This window comes from Sus scrofa, chromosome 5 (genome assembly GCF_054392235.1).
Source record: "Sus scrofa isolate SSC_HxYL_T2T_F1_AM1 chromosome 5, Sscrofa_HxYL_maternal_Yorkshire_Landrace_v2.0, whole genome shotgun sequence".
Lineage (NCBI taxonomy): Eukaryota > Metazoa > Chordata > Mammalia > Artiodactyla > Suidae > Sus > Sus scrofa.
In genome coordinates this window covers 5,595,573-5,618,697 of record NC_139387.1, presented here as the reverse complement: position 1 = coordinate 5,618,697, position 23,125 = coordinate 5,595,573, and the positions used below count along the sequence as shown (strand labels likewise).

Here is a 23,125-nt window from a genome sequence, read left to right as displayed (position 1 = left end):
CACCTGCCGAGTCTACAATCCACTGTGTCCCGAGCCTCAGGCCTGCTGGGCTCCTGACTTAGGGTCCTGGACTTGGGGGTGAGTCTGCAGGCCTCCAAGTTGGCCCGGGCTACTGCTCACTGATCGTGTGGACTGGGCTGGGGCTCTCCCCTCGCCCTCGTCAGGGCCTCACGTCCTCTGTCAAGTGGGTTCAGCTGCCTCTCAGGGCTGCCTCCTTGGAGGGCACCCAGGTGCGCGCTGCCCACTACAAAGTGGCCTGACTGTACAGACGAGGTGGCACAGTCAGCCAGAGGGAGCGCCCAAGTGCCCCGAGACCGCCTGGGGAGCCTGCAGAGGGGGTGGGGCCGGGGCTCCCCACACTGCCAGCCCCTGCCCTGTGCTGGGGGACTGGCGGTCCTGGGCCTAAGCCAGGGGAAACGGCAGGCATGGGTTCTGCCTCACGGAGCAGCCAGGTGACCTGAAAGGTTCTTCCCAGCCCAAGTCTGAACCATTTGCGGTCAGCAGACAAACAGCCCCTAAAATCTCCTGTGTCTCCATGTGGCGAAAAAGCCTTCGCACACGCATTAAATTCAGGAGCTCAACATGGGAGAGGACCCTGGGTGATCTGGGTGGGCCCCACGTGGTCACAGGGACCCTTAGACGTGGAAGTGGGAGGCGGCGAGGGAGGCGGGGTCAGAGACGCAGGGCTGCCGGCTTTGAAGACAGAGGAAGCGGCCACCAGAGGGAGGAGGGGGCGGCCTGCGGAAGCCGGCAAAGGCGAGGAAGCGGATTCACTCCTAGGGCTTCCGGACAGGATGCAGCCCGCCCTCGCTGACCCCTGGGCTGAAGCCCGGTGAGCCCCACGTGAAATTTCTGACCCCCTGGGACAATACGCTTGTGCAGTCTGAAGGCACTAAGCCTGCGGTAGCTCCTTAACTGCATCCGTCCCAGGTAGACTTGGGGGCAAGGAGTCGACAGGAGACCGGGAGTTGACAAGCACGACTCCTCCGGTCTCATCCGTCTTGCTGTAAGCGCGGTGCCAGGGCTGGTGGAAAACTTAGCTGGTACTCACACAGGCCAGCTGGCCAGATAACTGAACTCTATCACCCACCTCCAAACCCACTCGTTTTAACTGATTTCAATGGGAATCTAAAACCGGTACCTATTTTGAGGCCTCTTTAAAGTAAACACAGCAGTGTCTGTTCCTAGCCTGTGCTCAGTGGCCAGAGAGGGTACTGTAACTAGCACTTTCTGGGTGCAGCTGAGACCCCAGGGCTGGGGCAGAGCCACCACCTGGCCTGAATGGCCCCAGGCCTCTGTCTGCAGAGCCCAGAACCCTCCATGGGGCCTCTGAGAGCCCAGGCCAGCAGCCAGGGCTGTAATTAGCAGGGCGCTGCTGCAGGGTTTCAGTCGGTGCTTGAGTTAGTGTCTCCAAACTTGAGAACCTTGTGGCCAGGTTCTGCAAGGTTCTACAAGGGAACAGTGGCCCTGGGGAAACAAAGAGCAGGCAGGTTCCCAGAGGGGAACTGAGAGGCTCCAACGCGGGTAAAGGGCCCGGGGTTTGGCTCATCATTTCGTGTCCTCTGACTGTCGCCGGCTCTCGGCTGTGTTAGGAGCTGAGACTGCGAATGAAACGACTTGCAAACATCTAAGGGACCTGTGACCTCTGCGGTCTGGGCACATGTTTCTGAAATACTCTGAGTCAAACAGCCAATAAACGCATCTAGAACCTAACTTCTCCATCTCCATGTGGGAAAGGGAAATTGGGGCAGGCGGCCTGCAGTGAGCAGGTCACTTACCCTCTGTGACACGGAGGAGGGGTCACCCTGGGTCACCCTATGATCACCACAGGGAGCGGTGAGGATGGGCATGTGCTCACGGAGCCTCGGGGGCTGGCAAGAGCCGCCCTGCACCCACTTACTTGCAGAAGGTCCTTACCAACTGGCCCTGGAAACCGCCACCTCCCCCACCCCCTCCCACCACCAGCCACAGAGCGGATAGCTGGCACCTCAGGGTGGAAGACACCTGCCAGGCCATCTCAGCCACCAGGTGACTGCACCACACATGCCCTGTGCTGATGGAGCCACGGACCCTGACCGCAGAGGGTTCTGCTCACGGCAGACCATTCCGGGGCACTGTGGCCCCCTGCCCTCTCTCACGACAGTCCCCGGTCTCTGTTCTCTCATGGGGCCCTGCTGGCAGTGCCGCGGTCAGGAGCACAGACTCGGGAGCAGGGCTGCCAGGGTCTGGCCTTCCAAGGAATTTCTGTGTCTCACTCTATCGGCGCCTGGGCCACAGAACAGCCTCTTCCTCTGCCTTTTCGACCGCCATCCCCTCCCAGGCTCCCAAAGAGGGCTCGAGCAGCCCGCCAGCCCCAGGACGCACTGGGGTAAACCGCTTGTGCTCCTCCCCACAGGCCAACGATGCCGACCTCGCCCCCGCCACTCTCTCCACACAGGGGTGTGCTCTGGCCAGCAGGGCAGAGCGGGGATGGTCATCTCCCCCATCCTCCCTTCCTCGCCTCTGGTGACAGCCCGGGAGCAGCCAGGCTGCACGGGGATTACCAGTTAGGCGGGAAGTCCAGCAGGACCCTACCTCTGCACCGCGTGGGCCGACCTAGAGGCGACAGGTGCGGGAGGTGATGGGCTCCTGACAGAGGTGCTCACTCGCGCTCCAGGCAGCGCCTTTCACGGACGCTTCCGTCACCTAGTTCCAGACGTGCGGCCGTGGCCCTTGGCCCTTGAGCCCCACTGTTAAGTGTTGTAGGGAGACCAGAGGAGGGAGAGGTCTCTTCAGTCTCTAATAGGGTGGCGGCGGGCGGAAGTTCCACCATCAGAGAGGTGGGAACCCAAGGGCAGCCAATCATCACCCACTTCCCCGGCCCCTCCGGCGCCTGGCAGAGGCCCCATCTGCTCCCAGCTCCGCCTCCCGGGGGCAGGGCACCTGCATCCTCAATCCTCCCCCACTCCCAGACCCTGCTCCCCGGCGGCTGGCCCGGGCCACCCTCTACCACCTCTACTCAGAAAATGTAAGTACAGAGGCGCTTCTCTCCACCTACCCACCCACCTGCCACTCTCCTGCTTGATGCCATCTCGTCTCAGCCCTCTTCTGCCAACATCCTCTTGCTGGGAAGGGTGCAAGCCACCTGGGGGCCCAGTCCCTGGGCCTGCCCTGCAGCTCCGGCCCTGGACAGCAGTGCCCGGCTCTCCGATAAGGGGCTGGGCCCTCGTGGGCCTCAGAGCACCAGCAGCCACCTTTGCAGAGAGTCCGCAGAGCTGACTCACACCATCGTGCAGGGCAGTGGACATGCCTGATTGCTGGCGCCTCAAAGCCCACCCCTGGCCACTTCCAGCCCTGCCGGGGCTGACCCACATGCCCCATCAACAAGACAGTCCTGTCCAGAGAACTCGCAGAGAGTGGCCCTCTAGCCTGAGCCTGGCCCTGTGTAACTGGGGGTTCATCCCCAGGCTGCTCTGGCCTGCAGAGCTCCCACCTGGGAGTGCCTGTCCTGTCGAGTGTGGACTTGGGGGTTCACAGAGCTCTGCCCCTCAGAGCTTCACTGGCGGAGACCTCAAGCCTCCTCCCCGGCACACAGGCCACCTCGACCTCCCTGCCCCCAGCTGCCTGGGCTCCTCGGCAGTCCCTACAAGGACCATAGAACTAAGTGACCTCTCGTGACCTTTGGCTCGACCTCCATGGTTCTGCGACCCTGACACTTAAGATGGCCCACATGGCCATGACCTCTGGGCTGAGCTCAGCTCTGCAGGGTAGTGTGGGACTTCAGGCAAGCCAGGCACCCCATCGAGCCCCAGCTTCCCCCTCCGAGACATGAGAAATGCACCCCTGGGCTCACAGCTCCCAAGGCAGGTGTGACTTACCAGGAGTGCCACAAAGAAGGCTGTGGCAATCCCAGGTGGCCCTATCGCTGTGCTCAGAGGCCTGGGCCGCTGGGGGCACCTGGGGCCAGCAGCCGCAGAGCTGTGGCGGGGCCGAGGGCCAGAGGAGGGAAGCATCAAGGAGACGGACGCTCCGGCTCTGCAGACTGAGCTCGGCTGAAGAGCGGTTCTTCTCGCCTCCTTCCCTCGTTCCTCCCCTGATCTGCCCGGGTCAGTTACGGGCGGGCCTCCAGCCACCCCAGGTGGCCGCAGGCATTTCTGGGCAAGCCTCCCTAGCGTCTGGATCCAGCTCAGGGGCAGCACTCAGAATGCAGCTGACATCGCACGGAATTACCTCCCCACACACAAGGCAAGAGGGGGCCGAGTGCAGACCATGGAAAAGTGGGCCGAGACGGCTGGCCCGGCGGGCTTGGGCTGGGCTCACTGTGGATGTGGGGAGCCCTGGGGCCAGGAGGGTGGAGGGGGTCCTGCTTCCACCTGTCTGCTGGGTGCTCCTGCCCAGGCCTCCCCTCTCTGGGCAGCGGACCTCCCAACTATAAAGCGAGCAGGGTGGGCTGGCTGCTCCCGAGAGCCCGCGGCCTAGATGTGGCTTTTCCCCCAGACGTGGCTCCTCTCCCAGGCGGGAGAGACGAGGACTGTGCGGCCTGAATCCCTGCTCTACCCTAACGCCTGCCTTCGCCTCTGTCTCGGCGAAGCTTTGCTGAGCCTGAAATCCTAACGGCAAAGTGTGGGCACTACTGCGAGGCGTGGGGCGGGGGGGTGGGGTTACAGCACACATCTCCTTACACACAGAGGCCACTAGACACCGGCTTGGCTTCTTTGCTACAAACACACAAAGAAATACACGTGTTTGATGAAGGGTCAAAACTTTAAAAAGGAAAAAGTGAGTCCACATCTGGAGCGGAGCCCCCCACACTCACGCACGGCACTCAGGACCAGGACCACACGGTGGGCACGGCACACGGACACTCGGCTCCCACACACGCACGCTCACACCCTACTTGCCAGCACAGCACTCCCAGCCTGACACGCCAGCACGCACACAGACACACACACACACACACATATGCCGGCACACACGCACGCACGCACACCCACACGCACAAAGATGCAAGTACAACAAAGGAAGTGGAAGAAAAGTGTTACCCATGAGTAGCCGCCGTTTCACCCGCTTGTCCACATCAGCTACTGACGTGGCATTGAACTGAGAGCGCTCAATTGCAGCCTCATCCTTTTCTAAAACACAAGTAAGGGACAAACACGGAGCCGGTGGTTAATGCGAGCCCACTTCCCGCGGCCCAAGACAGTCAGCCTCGCGGCGTGGCGCACACAAAGCCAATACAGCGGGCCGGGCTGGCGTGGCGTCCTCGCCAAGGGGCTAATCCCGGGAACCTCCAGGGTGGCGTGTTCAGGGCAGAGCGAAGAGGCAGCAGGGCTGGGGGCAGGGGGTGGGGTGGGGGGTGGGCAGAAAAGGGGATGACCACAAAAGGACACGGATGGGACACAGGGCCCATCTGCAAACAAACATGGCAGGAGGCTGAGGTCAGGGCAGACAGGACCCGTGCGCGGAGGGCCCGAGAGGCAGACAGCGCCACCCGCGGAGCATGACAGGCACGCCGGCTCAGGCTGGAGAGGCAGGCACAGGACAAGGGGACAGGGCTGCGAGGTCCGGTGATGGATGCGCCTGGACAGCAGATGCCCTGTCTCAAGGGCGTGAAAGGGTGTCAAACACTCATGCAAAACGAAGAGCAAAACACAGGGAGGAACAAACACACCTGCACACAACAGTGGGTCCAACCAAACAGACACAGAAAAACCAGGGGGTCGATTTGGGCAGCGCTGGTTGCCTGCTTGTCTATGGAGGACTGGAGCGAGACATTCAATGCTCAACGGGGCTGCCAAGGGGGGCCGGCTGTTTCAGGAGCGTGCAGAGAGAGCCGGCCCCCGGGAGCTGCCAGATGCTTCTGGGGGGAGAAGCACGTGCGGTTCGCTGGCTCGCGCTTCTTTGCTCGGGGTGGGGGGTGTGTGGAGACGGTGGCTCCCAGGGGGGCCTGAGGAGCAGTGAGCACGGGCAGAAGGAAGCTTCTCTGGGCCAGGTGGGAGCAACGGCCCAGGAGCTGGGTCTGGAAAAGGATGTCTACGGAGAGGGGAGGGCAAGGGCGGGTGAGGGAGGTTACGTGAGAGGGTAGATCCAAGCAGGGACCTTCGCATGCAGCAGACACTAAAAGAGAAAAAAATCAGGAAGGATGAGCCAGGGGGACCGAGACGAGATGTGTTAGACGAGGCTGGGTGCGTGTCTGGCCGGCAGCTGCTGGCGCTGCTCCGGGGCCGGCAGAGGCGGCTCGGCTGCGCAGCGCCCGCCGCGGGAGACCCCAGCAGACGAGACAGGAGGGGCCGGGGGCTGGGCGAGCCCCCGGAGGACAGTGGAGACAGGGGACAGGCGGGACAGGAGGTTCTAGATGGGATCAGGCTGCAATAGAGACACTGGTCTGAGACCGGGTTTTGCTTTGCATTTTTTTTTTTTTCTCTTGTTTTGGTTGTTTGGTTTGGTTTGGCTTTATTTGGCTCTGGAAATAATTCAGGAACGTCAGTTATCAGACAAGACAGGCAATCAGGGACCATCACCAGAGAAGCAGGAGGAATGAGATAAAATGAAACCAAAAACGGCTGTCTGAGAGGAGAGACCACACAGAGGAAGGGAGAACCACGCAGGCAGCAGCCCCAGGACGCCGGCGGGACGGGGACCAGGACGAGGACGGACCGCTGTGCCCCGCCCCCACTGGCCCCAGCAGAGTCACAGGGGACAGAATGCGACAGCAAACTCTGGGCTTCTCGGCCTTGCTTGCTTGCCAACAACCCCTCTTCTATTCCTTGAAGATCCCTCAAGAAGTATCTTCTGAGTCCATAAGAAGTGGGGCTTAAAAAAGGGATGTGGTAACTGAGGTGGGGGTTTCTGAAGGTTGCCGACGTTGAGCGGGGAAGAGGGTGACCTCTGGCCATTGGCTTGGAAATTCCTCTTTTTCTCAGTTAAAGGATGTGCTGTATTTTAGAGCAGGGAGTGAACGCACTAGCGATTAGGACTTGAGAGACTCACACGTACTCGAGCTTCCCCTTGGAAACAAGGACCCGGAGGAGGAGGGACCGTGGAGATGGCCTGGACAGGGGAGGGGATGGGGGGACCCGAGGGGCGAGGACCCGAGGCGGGAGGAGGTCCGGCAGGAGGCCCCGTTAGCTCGGGAGTGGAAAGCAGTTAATTCACCCAGACCCACCAGGATTCAGCCCAGCCATCAGCCCTGGGCTCCCAGACCACAGAGACTCAAAGCAGGTGTCTGAGAAAACTCTTGGTTTTCCAGACCGCTGTGGGCAGCTCGCACCACCACGAAGGGGCTGTTAGGCAGGTTAGGTGAGGCTCCGCTGTGTTTCTGCGTTAGGGGAGGGACCCCCGAGCTGAGGAGCAGGAGCTGCCCTCCAAAGGTGCGCCCCCGCTCCCCGCAGGCCACCCACTCGGGACCGCCGCCCACCTGGGACCGCGGCCCACACCCAGGACGAGGACCCTCGGAAAGCCCGCAGGGACACAGAGCAGAGGCGCTTGGTCCTGGGTGGCTGAATGGCCCTGGGTAAGTGTCCCTCAGGGACTCCCGCCCGCCCGCCCCTCAGTACCGTGGGGTGCTCCTGTTCCTGCTTCTCCTGAGCTTCCTTCCTGGAAGCCAGGACGTGGTGGGGTGCAGCCGCCTCCAGGCCCCGCGCGCCCTGCGAGGCAGGGTGGCACAGGGTGCGAGTGCTGGGCAAAGGCGCCTACTCACCGATGCACGTCCGACCGTCTGAGTGGAGGGCATACTTCTGGTGGCAGCCACACGTAGGGCCTGTGTCCGTGTCCTCACAGCTGTGCTGGCAGCCTCCGTTTCCATAGTTACAGGTTACTAGGTAGGCCCAAAGGGTACACACGTGTGTATAAACAGAATGACAACAAAAAACATTAGTTTTCAGGACTGGGGGAGGAGAGGGACGGCGTGAAACAATGAGTGTGTAGCACACGCGTCCCTGAGGTCAGCCCCCCAGGGTCTCCATGGAACTGCTCACTCCCTAGAGGCTAACTGGCATGGGACAGAGAAAGGACTCTGGGCCGTCTGGGCTTTGAACAGGGCTGGCACAGGCCGATGTATTCAGATGGCGTCCGTCGAAGAAAAGGGTGCATTAGACAATTGTCTTTCCTAGCTTGCAAAATACACTTTATTTATTTTTATTTTTACTGTTTTTGTCTTTTTGCCTTTTCTAGGGCTGCTCCCGCGGCATATGGAGGTTCCCAGGCTAGGGGTCTAAATGGAGCTGGAGCCGCTGGCCTGCGCCAGAGCCACAGCAATGCCAGAACCAAGCTGCATCTGCAACCTATGCCACAGCTCACAGCAATGCCGGATCCTTAACCCACTGAGCAAGGCCAGGGATCAAACCTGCAACCTCATGGCTCCTAGTTGGATTCATTAACCACTGAGCCACGAGGAGAACTCCCAAAAGACACTTTAAAGTGCCTCTCTTGGTGGGGCAATGCCTTTTGACAGCAGGCACACTCTTCGAGGTGGTGGGGAGGTGGCAGCTGCCCCGAGGGGCGGTCGTTTCCTCAGTGTGTGCAGACTTTTCCTCCCTTTGCCTGTGACTCGGGCCATGGGGCAGGAGGTCCCCACGGATGCCTGTTCTCTCCAAGTGCAGCAGTCACCTCAGTCTCTTTCCACTCGAAGCCCTCATCCACCAAAGACACGTCCAACAGGCAACACAGGCAAATTCGTGCCACCTCCGACACAGTTCTGCAAATAACCTTCTATCTGAACCTGTTATGTGGTGTGCAGAGCTGGGGCCTGGAGCAGCTGGGGGCCCTCAGCCCAGAACCTTAAAACGTTTCACAGCATCAGCAACCCGGGTCAGTACAGGGGGCTGAACCAACAGGAGCCAGCCCAGGGGAGGGAAAGTGACAGCTTCCAGTTTATTGAAAAGAAAGCACGTTCTCTTTCCAGGGCGAGGACTGTTGCTACAGGGGGGCCGAGATTTCCACGGCAGGCTTCTTGTCCCTGCTTTCCTGGCTGTATGATGACCGAGTGCCTGTCCTCTGTACACAGTCAGTGCACCGGGGGCGCCGAGGACCGGGTGTCTTCTCGGAGACTTTAACCACCTGTCCCCAGTTCTATGCGCACTCTGAATTTATGTGACAAAACCCTAGTGATGATCAGGTATGCAAACACAACCCTCAGACCAGCTGTGATCAGAGGGTGGAAAACTCCAGATCGGCAGAGTCTGAACGGCCATCAGGTTGACCCACGAGCAGGGCGGCAGGGGCGTGTGTGTGGCATTTGGTGGCAACTGCCCAGCGAAGGGTTCTGAGCACGTCAGGACTGAGACGTGCAACTGCCTCTCCCAGGTACGCCTTTCACCAAGAGGACAGCGCGGGGGCTCTGGCGCTTCCATCCTGAGCGACACTGGCCTTGTCAACGTGACGCGTGGGGTCTCCCGGCCAGGTGAGGATGACGTAAGGAGCAGGCTGCTGCTCAGTGTCCCAGACACTGTCCTCAGTGACCAGAGGCTCTGGTGGGCTGCTTCTCCCACAGGGAGCTTGGACCATCTGCAGGAGGCCCCCCAACTTGGAGGGTGTCACTTCAAGGCCCACAGAACTGCTTCAGGAAGCAGAACTGGGGCTCTGACACCAAGCTTTCCGGCCGCTTCTCCACGGGGGCATTGCTCAGCACTCCCAGGTGCCTGGTGGCATGGAGTCTGATGCTCTCACGTCTCTGCCCAGGAAGAGCCTTGGGGAAGCCAAGGTGCCAGGGGCTGTCGCCTGGCATGGATCTCAGGTGAGGGGGCGCCCAGGCGGAGTCCCACTGTGGACTGGAGGTCAAGTGCCTTCCAGAGGGAGGAAGCCCCGCCTCGGGGGAGGGGGGTGGGCAGGGCCGGGTCACTGGGGAGACAGATCTCCCCCAGCTGAGCGCTCCTGAGACGGCCCGCCACTTCCTCTTGCTCCCTCTACATGAGCCCGCACGCATCTCACAGCCCACGTGGACGGTGCTGTCAGCACCAGGAGAGCCTCTAGCTTGTACACGGAAACAAATACCGGAGCCCCCCAGCTCTAGGAGACCAAGAGAAGGATGGAGAAAACTTCTGGCCCTTGAGTGAGTCCTGGGCTCTGGAGGGATGAAAATTTGGGCAGAGCCCTTGTGGTCCTGCTCCGTCATAGAGGCTGGCTAGGCCAGGCCTCGGCCCCCAGTCCAATTCCAGATCTAGAATGTCCTGGGCCTCAAGTGACCTCAAGGGCTAGAGGGAACATCTCAGGCTAACTTTACACAGAAGAGACTCAAGCTGACGGGGTGCAGGCCAGGGGTACGTCCCACTGCAGAAGGGCTGTGGGTCAGCTCCCACGCTTGGCTCCGGGTGGGTCCAGACTCTCCGTACCCCTTGCAAACCCAGCCACAGAGTGGGGCAGCAGTGGGGGAGCTGCCATTTCTTTCACCAGCTAAAGTCTGGAGCAAGGGCCTCAGCTCCTCTCTGTCCGGGTCGGGTAGGGGTGTCTCAGCCCTCCTCGTCCCTCAGGAGATGCTCTCTGAGCAAACGCATCCCACGTGGAATCCCAGAATTCCGTAGCCAGTCGGCCAGTCCAGCTGCTTCCCGTGGCCTGTAGCTCGCTCCCCAGCACCCAGCTTGGGGCTGGGCCAGGGCGGGCGCTTTCCTCCTGGCTGAGCCTGTCAACAGGCCTGTCCTCTCCACACACACTGGTCCTTGGCCTGTGTCCTGAGGAAGCTCGCTTGACCCAGCGGGGAGGCCTGGGAAAGCCGGGCTTATTCATCCTCTGTTCTGAGGGCTGCCAGGTGGCGGGGGTTTTCTGCAGCTAAAGGAATCCATCTGGTGTCGAGGACAGGAGGGCCTGGCTGGGGTCCCAGGGCTGGAGCCGGGCCTTTCCCTGTCCACAGTGTCCCTGATTGGTCCCGCCCTTGGTGACAGCATGTGTGTCTATCATTGCCACCCCACAGGAGTGACCGGGAGAACAGGAAGGCTGGTCCACACCTGGGACCAAACCTGGGCAGAGGGAAGGGGCTTCACTGTGCGGAACTGATGAATCGCCAGGGAGAGGGAGCATGAGACGGGGATTGTGCCCCCAAGATCTTGGGGACCGTCTGAGGAGAGCATGAGTTGGGAAAGGTGGGACAGGCACCCAAAGGAGACCTGAGGACAACTTAGAGCATCACAGTGACCAAGGATGATGGGCCCGCAAGGGCCAGCGGTCTTCTCCATGGAAAGAAGATGGAAAGAGGCCATTTTCTTTCTTTTTTTTTGGCTGCACCTGCTACATGTGGAAGTTTCCGGGACAGGGATTGAACCCTCATGACAGCAGTGATCTAAGCTGCTGCAGTGACAATGCAGTATCCCTAACCTGCTGCATCACTAAAGAACTCCAAGAAGCCGTTTCTTTTTTCTTGTTTTTTTTTTGGCTTTTTAGGGCTGCACCAGTGGCATATGGAAGTTCCCAGGCTAGGGGTCCAATCCAAGCTATAGCCATCCGCTTACACCACAGCCACAGCAATGCCAGCTCCAAGCCACGTCTGCGACCTACACCACAGCTAATAGCAACACCAGATCCTTAACCCACTGTGCAGGGCCAAGGACCGAACCCTTGTGCTCATGGGTACTAGTTGGGTTCATTAACCACTGAGCCATGACGGGAACTCCCAAGAAGCCGGCTTTAGGAGAGCCAGTCACCTCCGTCTCCTGGTTCAGAGGCAGGATGGGACCACTCCCTCTCCTGGGAGTTGGACTCAGACTCCTCGAAACCATCTTTCTTCAAGAGAAAGTGGTCCTGGTGTGAAGTGCTTGACTCTGGCCAGAGATGGGCAGTGCCCACACCAGCCGCCTGCAGCTCTTTCCAGACCCAGGGCAAGCGTCACATCTGCCTGGGCACCCTGGCTGCCTGGCGAGCAGAGGCCACATCCCAGGCCCCACGCAGCGCTGGGGGCTGCATTTCGTGGGAAGCGTCTGAGGACTAGCTGAGGGTGTCCGGCCACTGCCCCACTTGGTCTGCCGGCTCCCCTTCCTCCTGGGGAGCTGGGTGACCACATGAAGTGACTGGATTAAACTTGAGTCCTGCGGGCTGACCTCCAAGCCGGTCCTGAAATGGCACCCTGACCAGAGGCCTCATTCGATCCAGATTTCCCAGGCTGCCACCGTTTCCAGTGGGCCCTGCAGGCGGAGGCTATGAGTTCTGGTCTCTGATCCTGGAAACAAGCTCAGCACAGCCCGTGCTCCCTGCCCCCCTGCCCTGGAGCCAAGCTCCTTGCTTCCCTATACCATCCTGCTACGCAGAGCTGCCCTGGCCCACTGAGAACCCTTGGTCCCCGACTCCTGCTAGAAAGGGTTAGGGTTAGGGTTAGGGTTAGGGTTAGGGTGGTCTCTGGGGCTGGGGGGGGAAGGGGTCACAGCGGACACTGGCGGGGTTATCACACTGCATGAGATCCAGCCCAGCTCTGGGGCTGGGTCAGTGGTATTAAGCCAGGTGGGGACACCCCAAGCCTGGGGTTTACAGCCCTGGTCCCTCATGGTTCCCCCGGCCCTTCAGGGGCCCTGCCCTTCTCTCCACCCCAAGGGCCCGAGAGGCCTCCTTGAGCAACGTCCAGCAGACTGGACAGACCGCACACACTCCCAGCCCACACCCCACAGCAACAGCAGGAGACGCGTGGGGATGTCTGGCCCCTTTGCCTCCATCTACCTACGTGTGCAGTCCTTCTGGTTTTGGGCAAGGTCAAAGCCGGGCCTGCAGTCGCAGGCTACCCCACCTTTGGGCGTCTCCCGGCAGATGTGGGCACAGCCATGGTCTTTGTTCATGCAGTTCATACCCTCTGGGAAAAGAGAGATAAGACAGGGGGTGGGGGCCGGGGAGAGAGAAAAGGTCAGGCTTAAAAGAGGTGGCGAGGGAAACGTCCCCATCCCACCGTGTCCTCAGGCACCCGGCCGTCCGGAGGGAGACCCGCTGGGGAGAAAGGACGGGGTGCCCGGTCTCAAGCCAGCCTTGCTCTACGAGCTGTAGATGGACTGGAGGGACTCCTGGAGGCAACGCTCCCCACCCGCCTTAGATTACAGGGCGGGCCAGAACGGCCCTTCAGGTCAGGGCTGTGGATAGTGTCCCTGCTAAAGCCAGCATCGGTGGCCTTTAAAGTGACGGCGGTGCCCAGCACTTTTCAGTCTGTACGGGGAAGCCACAGGCCCCCGTGAGGCAGGTGGAGACCTTCGCTTCAGGCAGAGTCCAGAGAGGAGTGCTGGTGGGGCGACGACACGCCCTGGCTGGCCTCCGAGGGTTGCACCCAGAGACGCCAGCCCCCTCTCACTGAGCTCCTGCAACGTCAGACGCTGCCACGGGGGCACAGCTTAGCCCTGAGCGAATACCCCCATGCCACCCCCAGCTGCCAGATGGGTCTCTCTGTATACCTGGCCACTGCAGGGCTCCCCAGGGCCCATGAAGCCCCAGCCTCAGGGCAGAGCCCTGCACGCCTGGGTGTCCTGAGCAGGGGCCCCTCTGCCCTCCGAGGTTATGCCGGGTCCAGACCACACACACTGCTGCATTCCTAATCGCAACCCCAGAGTCCTGCTGGTTGGCAGATGCTACTTTTTTTTTTTTTTTTTGGCCATACCCACGGCATGTGGAAGTTCCTGAATTAGGGACTGAACCTACACCACAGTGGTGAGGCCAGATCCTTAATCCAATGAGCCCCCAGGGAACTCTCTGATGCTAGGTTTTAAAGCAAACATGTGTGCAAACTTCGGGCACCTTTCTCTCGGGAGGCCTCAACTTAAAGGGGACGTCAGTGACCGACTTCCCTCTGTCTGGGAAACTTGGGAAATGGGATACTGCCCCCTGGGGCCACGGCTGGCCACCCCACTGCCCGCTTCAGCGCCCCCACCCTCTAGTTGCAGCAGACTATTTTTTTTTTTTGGAGCAGTGGGCTTTTTCATTGTCCACGTGTGTCCTCCCTGCCGATGGGGAAGCCCTGTCCCTCACAAGGCCAGCCGGCTTCCCTGCCTCCTCCCTTCCTGGGCTCCCAGGGTCTTCACTGAGAGGCGCCACAAGGACCCGAACCGGGCCCCTGTCCCCTCCCCTCCCAGTGGCCTCGCTGAGTGCAAAGCTGAGCTGCCACGGGCCTTGAGGGCATCTGTGGACAGTCGGCTTCCTGGGGCCTGGCCTCCACACCCTGCCCAGCAGCGCGTGCCAAGAATTTCACCAAAACCCCCTCGGGGCACAGATGTGATCAGGATGAAGCAGGGTCCCAGGAGGGCCGGGTGGCCCCTCTTTGCCTGGCCCCGGGTTCCTGGGACATCCCTTCCACCCCAGGAGACCTGCTCTCCCCTTCCTGTCTGCCTGGGGCCGCTGGGAACCCCTTTAGTTGACCCCAGTTGATGTTTATCTTCCTGGTGATTTGTGAGGTGTTTCCAGAATTTATGAGGTCAGGGGTCAAGTGAGAGGTCGGCGGTCACAAGTCCATCAGGAGGCTAAAGGCAGATGAAAGGAAGAGCTGCTGTCTGCCCACACGGCCCAGAGACCTCCTTCCCCAGGTGACTCTCTGGCCTCCTGCTCCACGTGAGCACTCGCTCCACCCCGACCTTGTCCCCTTTAAGCCCGGGCACGGGGCACAGGGCAGCTGAGAAGGAACAGATATTTATCAGCACAAGCACCCTGTCAGCCACAAGAAAGATGAAAACATTTATCGAGGCTCGGAGACGACTGAATCTGATGAGCATCCATGAGGACGCAGGTTCGATCCCTGGCCTTGCTCAGTGGGTTAAGGATCCGGTGTTGCCGTGAGCCGTGGTGTAGGTCGCAGATGCGGCTTGGATCTGGCGTTGCTGTGGCTCTGGCGTGGGCCGGCAGTTACAGCTGATTGGACCCCTAACCTGGGAACCTCCATATGCTGTGGGTGTGGCCCTAAAAAGCAAAAAAATAAAAACAATTTTGAAGCTGAACAAAACAAAAAAATCAAAATGATTGAAGCCTGTGTTTTGCTCAGCGCGCTGACCTCTGGCTTCACCTGATTTTTTTTTTTTTTTTTTTTTTGGTCGTCTTCTGTCTTTTTAGGGCCGCACCGGCAGCATATGGAGGTTCTAATCAGAGCTGTAGCCGCCAGCCCACGCCACAGCCACAGCAACGCCAGATCCGAGGTGTGTCTGTGACCTACACCACGGCTCATGGCAAGGCCAGATCCTTAACCCACTGAGCAAGGCCAGGGATCGAACCTACAACCTCATGATGCCTAGTCGGATTTGTTTCTGCTGCACCATGACGGGAACTCCTGGCTTCTCCTGATTTTATTCCTCTTATTCCTTCATTTGGATTTTCTCGCTTTTGCAAAGCAAACCACTGAATTGGAGCTCCAAGAGCTTGTGTTTATGTATTTACGTATTATGGCTATTAACATTTATTCATACTAGAAATTAAATGGGGAAGTTCATATTTATTAATTTACTTAAAAATAGAAATTTCAAATTTTTACATGTTAACATTAATACATTTTTTGGCAAAGACTCTATCTTCCCAAACAAGGGGAGAGGCGGCCAAGAGGAGTCCTCACTGAGGGGCACGGGCGGTGGGTACCGCATCTTGGCCACACTGTCTGAACCCCTGCAGCTGGGCCCAGAACCACAGCCCCTGGCACTTGTCACTCTTGCTTCCGCTAGGTGTGAGGATGTCACTGTTGGCTGGGCTTGGCACAGACTGGATGCTACAGTGGCCGGTCAGCTGCTGGTGACCGCCCAGGAGGCGCTGGCTCTGCAGGGCCCAATGCTTCTATGTGCCTCCTCCAGGAAGCCGTCCTCCCGGAGGAGGCACAGCCTCCCCTCACGCACAGCACGGATGTGGTGTGGTTGCTCATCTCTGCTCTCCCCATGACTCTGGCTGAGCTCTGAGCCTTCTCGGTGACCTCACTGTCCAGGGCCTGCCGAGCCCAGGAGGAGACACTCTGAGTCCCCACAGTGCGGGGACTGGAATTGGAATAGCCTTGCCCCTCCGCCACGGGGGTCTGGGACAGTGGTCTGCGTCTCACACCTGAGCGGCCACCGCCCTGAACAACAGGCTGATGCAGGGCAAGCTCTGGGAACAGCTGCCCCACAGCCAGGCCCGCGTGAGGCTGCATCTGCTCAGCCTGGGTGCGTCTGGAGGCACCCTGTTCCCGAGACGGTGGCCATCAGAGAGGGGCGCCGCCACACTGAAAATAACCCTTGCACCCACTCCCAAGGAGCCCACAACCACCTCGCTGTGGGGCGGGGTATGGCTTCCCCTGTGCTGGCAATTCGGCTCCTGGCCCAGCGGCAGGCAGAGAACCTCGTCCCCTGCCCTCCACTCTGGGGCAGCACTGGCATCCGCAGCCAGGAGAAGATGAGCCGCCCGGCTGGGACCAAAGACGTTCAGGGCTGGAGGATCCCTGCCATCCGTCTTACAAATGGGGGCAAAGAGACCCTGAGCCGGGAGTGACTGTCCCAGGTCACATGCAGGACCAGGACCCAGGCTGCTGGTCTCCCAGCCGTGGCTCTCCTGTCCCGGGGGTCACTGCGCTTCACCTGTGGGACCCAGAAGGCTGACAGGCAGCACACGTTTTCTGGGGTGAACAGCACTAGGGACCCGGCACAGAGCTGATCTAGTAAGTGGTGCTAGTAAGTGCCTGAGAATTCAGAGCCTAAGAAAACTGAAGTCCGAGTCAGACTCTGAAGCTCCCTGGGGAGCCTCCCGACGAGCACCTAACCCTCTGCTCTCCTTGACTTTCACCAGCTGCCACTGAGCGTGAGAGCGGAGCCTCAGCTCACCTGCGGAACCATCGAGTTTGCACAAAGCCTCATCTCTTGTGCAGGTGTCACCTCTCTAGCTTTTCCAATGGCACGACGTCCCTGGAGAGCTGTGCTTTACGACAGCCGGGGTCCCCGACCCCTCGGCCGCTAGTCCTCTGAGCACCCAGTCTCCCTTTGCAGCTTGGGGCAAGCCTGGCCCACGCCTTCTGCAGCTGCTCCATGAAAGGTCACGGGCTCTCAGCTGGGCAGGGTCACTCTGGCTGCCTCTAAAGGCTGGGCCATGAGATCCATGCCTCGGGGCAGCTCTGAGCTGAGCCTCTGCAAACCCGCTTTCTCGGGGATCGGCCTGGAAGCAGCTCTCCTCACCCGCTAGCTGACCCGCAGGCTGTGCCTCCTGGCTCTCGTCTCTTCTTCCAGCTGGCACAACCCTGGAGGTGGGTGGCAGGGCCGGCCCTTCCACGAGCCAGGGAGCTCCATGAGACAGTGTCTTGTCCCTGCTGTGTCCCTGGCTGAGCCCTGGCTGCACACAGCAGATGCTCAGGAACGCTTACTGAGGAGCAAACGTGAAGGCACCAGAGGGAGAGGCGAGCTCCCAGGCCATCAGGACGCCCCGGGGAAGACCGAGCCTCGCACGGAAGGGCTGGGGCCAGAACCTGCCAGCTCAACCCTGAGCCTCTGATCAGATGCCTTCCTCCGTGTCCTTACCTGGGAAATGGGTTGTCATAACCTTTACTCCGAGGACTGCTATGAGGCTCAAGTGAGGTGACTGCGTAACATGTGTGACACAGAGCGGGTCCTAAGAAAGCAGGCTGGTCCTCAAGCTTTTCCGCTCACTTCTGCTTCACTCTGCCTTGTGTTTAAGGCAGACAGTTGCAATGTCGCTCTCTCCTGCCAGCCATGGGCCATTGCAGGGGAGACACGAGCTTTATTCTCTCCTGTATCCCAAGTCCCCGGCACAGGGCCTGGCACGGCGTTAGGATCCGCAAACAGTAATGGAAAGAAAACAACGAAGAAGGGGGCAAAAGGAGAGGGTGGAGGAGGAGAGGAAGAGGGAAGGAGGAAGGAGAAGGAGAGATGAAGGCGTTCTTATCTCAGAGTAGATTAAACCCACTGCCTATTAATTAGGGGCCCAGGCAGGAGGCACAGAGAATATGGAAAGCATTATTGCGGCATTTCCTGCCATGTGTTCTGTGAAACCAGCACCTCGGGACGCCTGATGGAGGAAATTCACGGCACACATCAAAGGCCCTGAGAAGTCCTGCAGGCGTTTGTGGGGTAGCCCCGTGCCTCTTCACTAAGCACAGTATCCTGGGGACTCTGCCCCAGCCCCTCCGGGACACTCTGAGTTACAGGCTTGGAGACCCCAGGATGGGCCATTCCAGTTCCTCACCTTACAAATGAGATCACAGTGGCAAAGGGACTGAGGAGGCACAGGTCCGGGCAGGGAACAGGCACCTGCTCCATCACCTGGGGCCTGGCATGGCTTCCTCTGTGCCTGAGCCTCAGGTGTAGAGCGGAGGGCGCCCCCTTCCTGTCCTCCCAGAGAGCCATCCCGAGGGCCGTGAGCTGACAGGTGGCACTGGCGGGAGGACGACTGCTGGCGGCTGAGTGGTCGTATGGAGGTTTGAATGGGAAAGGTGAACCCTAGGGCAACGTGCCAGGTGCGTGGTACCAAGCACTGCTGCTCCAGGCCAAGAGTCCTGGGCTCCACATCGGAAGGGACATCAGGTCCCCCATCCTGCTGCGGCCCCACCCCAGCTCCTCTGAGGCAGCCATGCCCAGTACCACCAGCTCCAGGGGCACACAGTCTGCACTGATGCCAGCCTGCAGGCTCCTCCAGAGCAAGGGCCGAGCCCAGCTCTGGGCCCGGAGCAAGCCTCTGTGAGCCTGCAGAACGGAGGGGCCCTCCTGTGGCCCCTGCTTGGCACCATGTCTGGCCCGGGGACTGTGCAACAAGAGAGTTGCCCCTGTGCTGGGCGTGCCCACTCCCTCCACCTGGCGCCCCATATTGATACCACGCGGTACCGAGTCCGGCAGGAAGCCCTGTTTATCTCTCCCCCCTCGAGGGGAAGTGAGAGATCATTTCAGAGTCGTTCCCAGAAACCCTGGTCTTCTGGGACCTGGTGCCAGTCAGGCCAGGCTGCCCGCCAGGTCGAAGTTAATTCGATCCAACTCATCCAAATCCAATTACGTTCTGCAAACTCGGGCCGAGTGTCTCCTTGGTGCCCAGGCTGGGGCGGGAAACAACGAGGACACAGAACCTCTGCTGCCACCTTGGCGGGTCCATCTGCAGGCTCTACTACTTGCAGCATGACCCTGGGAAATCACTACGGCTCCCTGGGTCTTAGCCTGCACCCGTGAAAAGTGGGCAGTCATGGGCCCTGCCTCCCAGGCACCGCCTCCACGTGCAGCCCCCTTCTCTGGGCCCGTGAGGCTGGCTGGGGGAGCAGGGAAGGACTCAAGGACTTCACACACGAAGGTGGTAAACTGGGCAGCAGTGGGCCCCGTGTAAGAAAGACCTCTGGACACTGCCTGGGGGCACCGTGCTGGGGCAAGAGTGCAGGCCAGAAGCAGGCGGGAGGCTACTGCTGTCGTCCCGAAGGGGACAGGGACGAAGGGGCCTGGAGGGATGGCAGTGGCTGTGGGGACAGGGAGGAAGGCTGGATTTGGGACACATTCCAGGGCCCCTTTCTCTGAGTTCTCCAGAAGACAAGATGTAGGGAGTCGGGCTCTGACTAAACTTTTCATGAATTTAACCTTCACTACGCGCCTGCGAGGTGGGTATGGCCATGACCGCTTTACACACAAGCCCGTGAGGATGGATCGGCGGCCCGTGCTTCCATCTCATGGATCCCTCCCCAGCTCCTGGCCTTCTCTAGGCGCTGTGACAGTCCTCGCGGCCCTTTCCCACCAGGGCCTATTTTCCCAAAGCCGTCTATCGTTTTTGGATGCTCCACAAAGGCATGCGCTGAGGGAAATGACAGCAGAGTCTGCCTGCCCCAAACCAGTGGGTACCTCGCATGTCTCCAAAGCAAAGTTCACGGATGCATCTAAAGCAGGCAGTGGCGCGGGGGAGGGGTGGGTGGGGTGGGCCCAGTCTGTTTGTACTTAGGAGCCGCCTTTCTCCTAGCCCCCGGCCCGAATAACAAAGCTGGAATGTGTGCCTCCAGGGGTCGTTGCTATGGCGACTTCATCAATAACATCATTTTCAGCATCCCTGTCCCTTAAACAGACTTGAAGGGAAGGCGAGCTGGGAACGGCAGAGCAGGGAGAAGAGAACAATTACCTCGCTCCACCCTCCCCCGACTTGGGAGGAAGGATTTTCCTCCCCTTCCATCTCATCAGTAGGAAATTACAGAGCCCAGAAAGAGGCCGCAGCCTTGGGGGGTGGCAGGGAGAGGCGCTGCCTCCCCTGCCCAGACACGGGCTCCCACGTGCAGCCCCCACCTCCCTCTCGCTGGAGGAAAGGCGGCGAGAAAGGGCCCAAGGCACCGGAGCGGCCAGGTCGGGGCTGGGGAGAGCTGCTGGCGACCCCAGCTGCCCGGTACGTTACCTCTGGAACTCACCCGCCAACCCCGGCAGGGCGGCTCTGTCACGGTCCTGGACCCACTTAACAGACAAAAACACTGAGATTAATAACTGAGGTGAGGCGACCGGGTCTAGGCACAGCCCTGAAGCAAGACAGAATGGTGCCAGGGGACACAGATGGGACAGGCTTTCTGCGTTTCACTTTAGAACCTGAGCTCCCGGTGGACTTCCAGGAGTTCCGGAGAACGGACCTGACTGTGTCTTCCCGTTGCTCAAACCTACAGTGCCTCCACCCTGGCCAGAGCGTCCGGGCTGAGGCCGGAGCTCTCAGCATGGCGCTCTAGGTCCTCCTAACCCCCCACCGCCTGCCGCGGGCCCAGGGAACTGGGAGCCTCTGCTGCCGCCTGCTCAGCCTGCCTTCCTGCCCGCCTGGCGCCTCTGGCGATGCAGTTCCTTCTGCTTGGGACAAACTCTCTCCCTGCTTTGAATGGCAGCTCCCGACACTTATCTGAGCTTCTGCCTGGATGTCACATCTTCCCCAGTTCTGCCCTCCCTCAGGTCCCCAGGCTGGGTTGGGGCCCAGCCGGGACCTCGTGGCCCCCTGGGCTCCCCTCCCTCACAGCACCCACCAGCCACACTCATTGCACCTTCTGGGTCTGCTGGGTCTCCCCCACCAGACTGGCGGCTCCTCAGGGAGGCAGGGCCCAAGCCCGAGTCCCCTCTTCGCCCCTGGGCTCTGTGCAGTGCCCACCCCTGTGAAGGCCTGAGAAATATTTGCTGAACTCAGCTGCCCTGGCAAGGGGCCTGGCTCGGTCTCTCTGGGCTCCAGACTCTGTATCAGAACAGTGGCCAACACTCAGGCAACAGGGTGCATCTGTTTGCAGGCCCAGGCCCGGTTGCTGCCTGTAGCAAAGAGCTGGCCCCGAGCCTGTGCCAGCTTGCCTGCCGGTCCGGCTCCACTCCGATCCCCTAATTACACTCCAACAGCATCCGCGAGCCTCTCATTAGGAGGCCTGGGCGTAGCAGACATGCAGGGCTCTGTCTCCCACCCTGGGCCCCCCAGTCACATCCTCCCAGGCAGCTCCAGGCCTGGCCGGGGCGCCATCCGCCCCAGACCACACCCCCGGTTGACCAGGAGCCCAGCCCGCCCCCGGCAAATGGGCTTAAGAAGGTGGGCTTCCGCTTACTCAGTGCCAGGCCCCATGCTGGGCTCTTTGCAAATGTCTCTAACTGACCGTCTCCACGACACTGAGTGCCAGGTACCATCAGCAGGCCTACCTGAGAGGTGACGATGCTGAGGCTCGGAGAGAGGACGCCCAGTTTGTGTGGTGGAGCAGGGACCTGAGCCGGCTGTGGCCGTTCCCTGTGCAAACTGGGCTGGCCTGACTTCTCGGAAAGCAGGAGTGGGCAGCAGCCTCCCTTCAGCCCCTCGCCTCATGTGCCCTGACCAGTCCTGGCACTGGGAGCCCCCGGAAGGCTGCCCCTGTGGGATGGGAGGGTGCCTGGCAGTGAGGACCACGTGGCAATGCGTGTGACACCTGTGGACAGACGCCTGCAGAGCTGCAGGTGCCACAGGAAGGTCACGGGGTGGGGGCGGGGGCGGGTTTTACCAGCTCCACTTCCCACACCTACCCCTGCGGGTTCTAAGATGCGTGGCCTGGAGCTTGCTCCGTGCCCTCCTCTGTGTGGTGGAGGAGGAAGATGACTGAACGGCACTGAAGAGGGGACAGCTCCCGCTCAGGGTCCCCGACACCCCCTTCGAGAAGGCGGTAATGTCAGCAAAGGCTGGCCTTCCCCCTCCCTCCCCGCTTTGGCCAGCTCTGCAGTGACTGTCCCTTCGGAGCCGCTCCTCACCCTGGACCCCCGGCCCCGCTGTCTCCTCTCAGGGCTAATGGTCCTTCCGCTCCTGCGCCCTGAACTTCCCCGGCCGGTCACTAGGCGTCACCCCAAGCACGTCCAAGCCTGCGGAGGCCCGGCTGCCTGGGACCGCAGGCCTGTGAGGCTTTCCTGCATCCCGAGTTCGCACTCCCTCAGGCTCCAGAGGCTGGACATGCCCCCTTCCTTGCCCAGTGCTGCCAGACCCAGCAAATGAAAACACAGGAGGCTGGTTATTCTGGACTCTGGATAAACAACGAGTGCTTCCTGAGTATAAGTATGTCCCACGTGTTGCTGGGTCATATTTATACCAAAAAAGTATCCACCGTTTATGTGAAATCCAAATTTAAACCGGTGTCCTGTATTTTATCTGGCACCCCTTTCCTTCCTCCACAGGGACCCCAGAGGGGCCACACAGGGCATGTCAGCTCACACAGGCCCCAGGCCATGGCCTGGCGGCGACCAGGGAACAAGTCTCTTTCTCCCTCCTGACAGGTGCCCAGATGGAGGGAGCCCAGGTGCGGGAAGGGCCCCTCGAGGCGCGCGGCTTCCCAGCGCCACTGCCCATGCCTCTCCCAACGGCCCGTCACAGGCCGTGCAAGGGAGCTTGGGCTTCGGGGCCGCAAATGCCTGGGCTCGCTCCGGGCTGGCTCCGTCCCAGGCCAGCTGTGCCCGACGTCCCTGCCCGCACCTCCCATTCCTCCTCTGCACAGGGGTGGCAGCTGTTCCTTCCCAGGGCCCTGTGAGGACTCAAGGGCACCCAGGGCTTAGTGCACAGCAGGGCTTGGGAAACGGTGAATTCGCTTTCCCCTGGGAAGGGCTCCTACCAGGGCAGGAGAAGCGCCGTGGGGATCCTACGCTGATGCCCACAACTTATTCTACCCTGAATATACTGCCAAGTGGTCACCCCATTCGGTAAACAAACGCATGAGAGTGTGGGGTCGGTTGCTGGAGGGGGTCTGGGGGATGACAGGTCAGGCTTGGGGACAGCAGGGGGACGGTGTTCCGGGAAGGGATCCGCTCATGCAGGTGTGTGGAGGGCTGAGCGG

The 23,125-nt window shown here is 60.5% G+C and overlaps 1 protein-coding gene across 6 annotated transcripts in view; it reads right to left on the bottom strand.

Moving 5' to 3' along the window:
• SCUBE1 (signal peptide, CUB domain and EGF like domain containing 1) overlaps window positions 1–23,125 on the bottom strand; it is a 130,968-nt gene that overhangs the window by 51,618 nt on the left and 56,225 nt on the right. For 3 of the 6 annotated variants that reach the window (XM_003125983.7, XM_084955061.1, XM_084955063.1), the window contains 3 exons: window positions 12,617–12,742; window positions 7,679–7,795; window positions 5,022–5,111 (listed from right to left, as the gene is read on the bottom strand). In XM_003125983.7, coding sequence (XP_003126031.7) covers window positions 5,022–5,111; window positions 7,679–7,795; window positions 12,617–12,742 — 333 coding nt within the window. Of the gene's footprint in view, window positions 1–5,021; window positions 5,112–7,678; window positions 7,796–12,616; window positions 12,743–23,125 lie in introns of those variants that run through there. The other 3 variants (XM_084955060.1, XM_084955062.1, XM_084955064.1) reach the window with 2 other exon arrangements.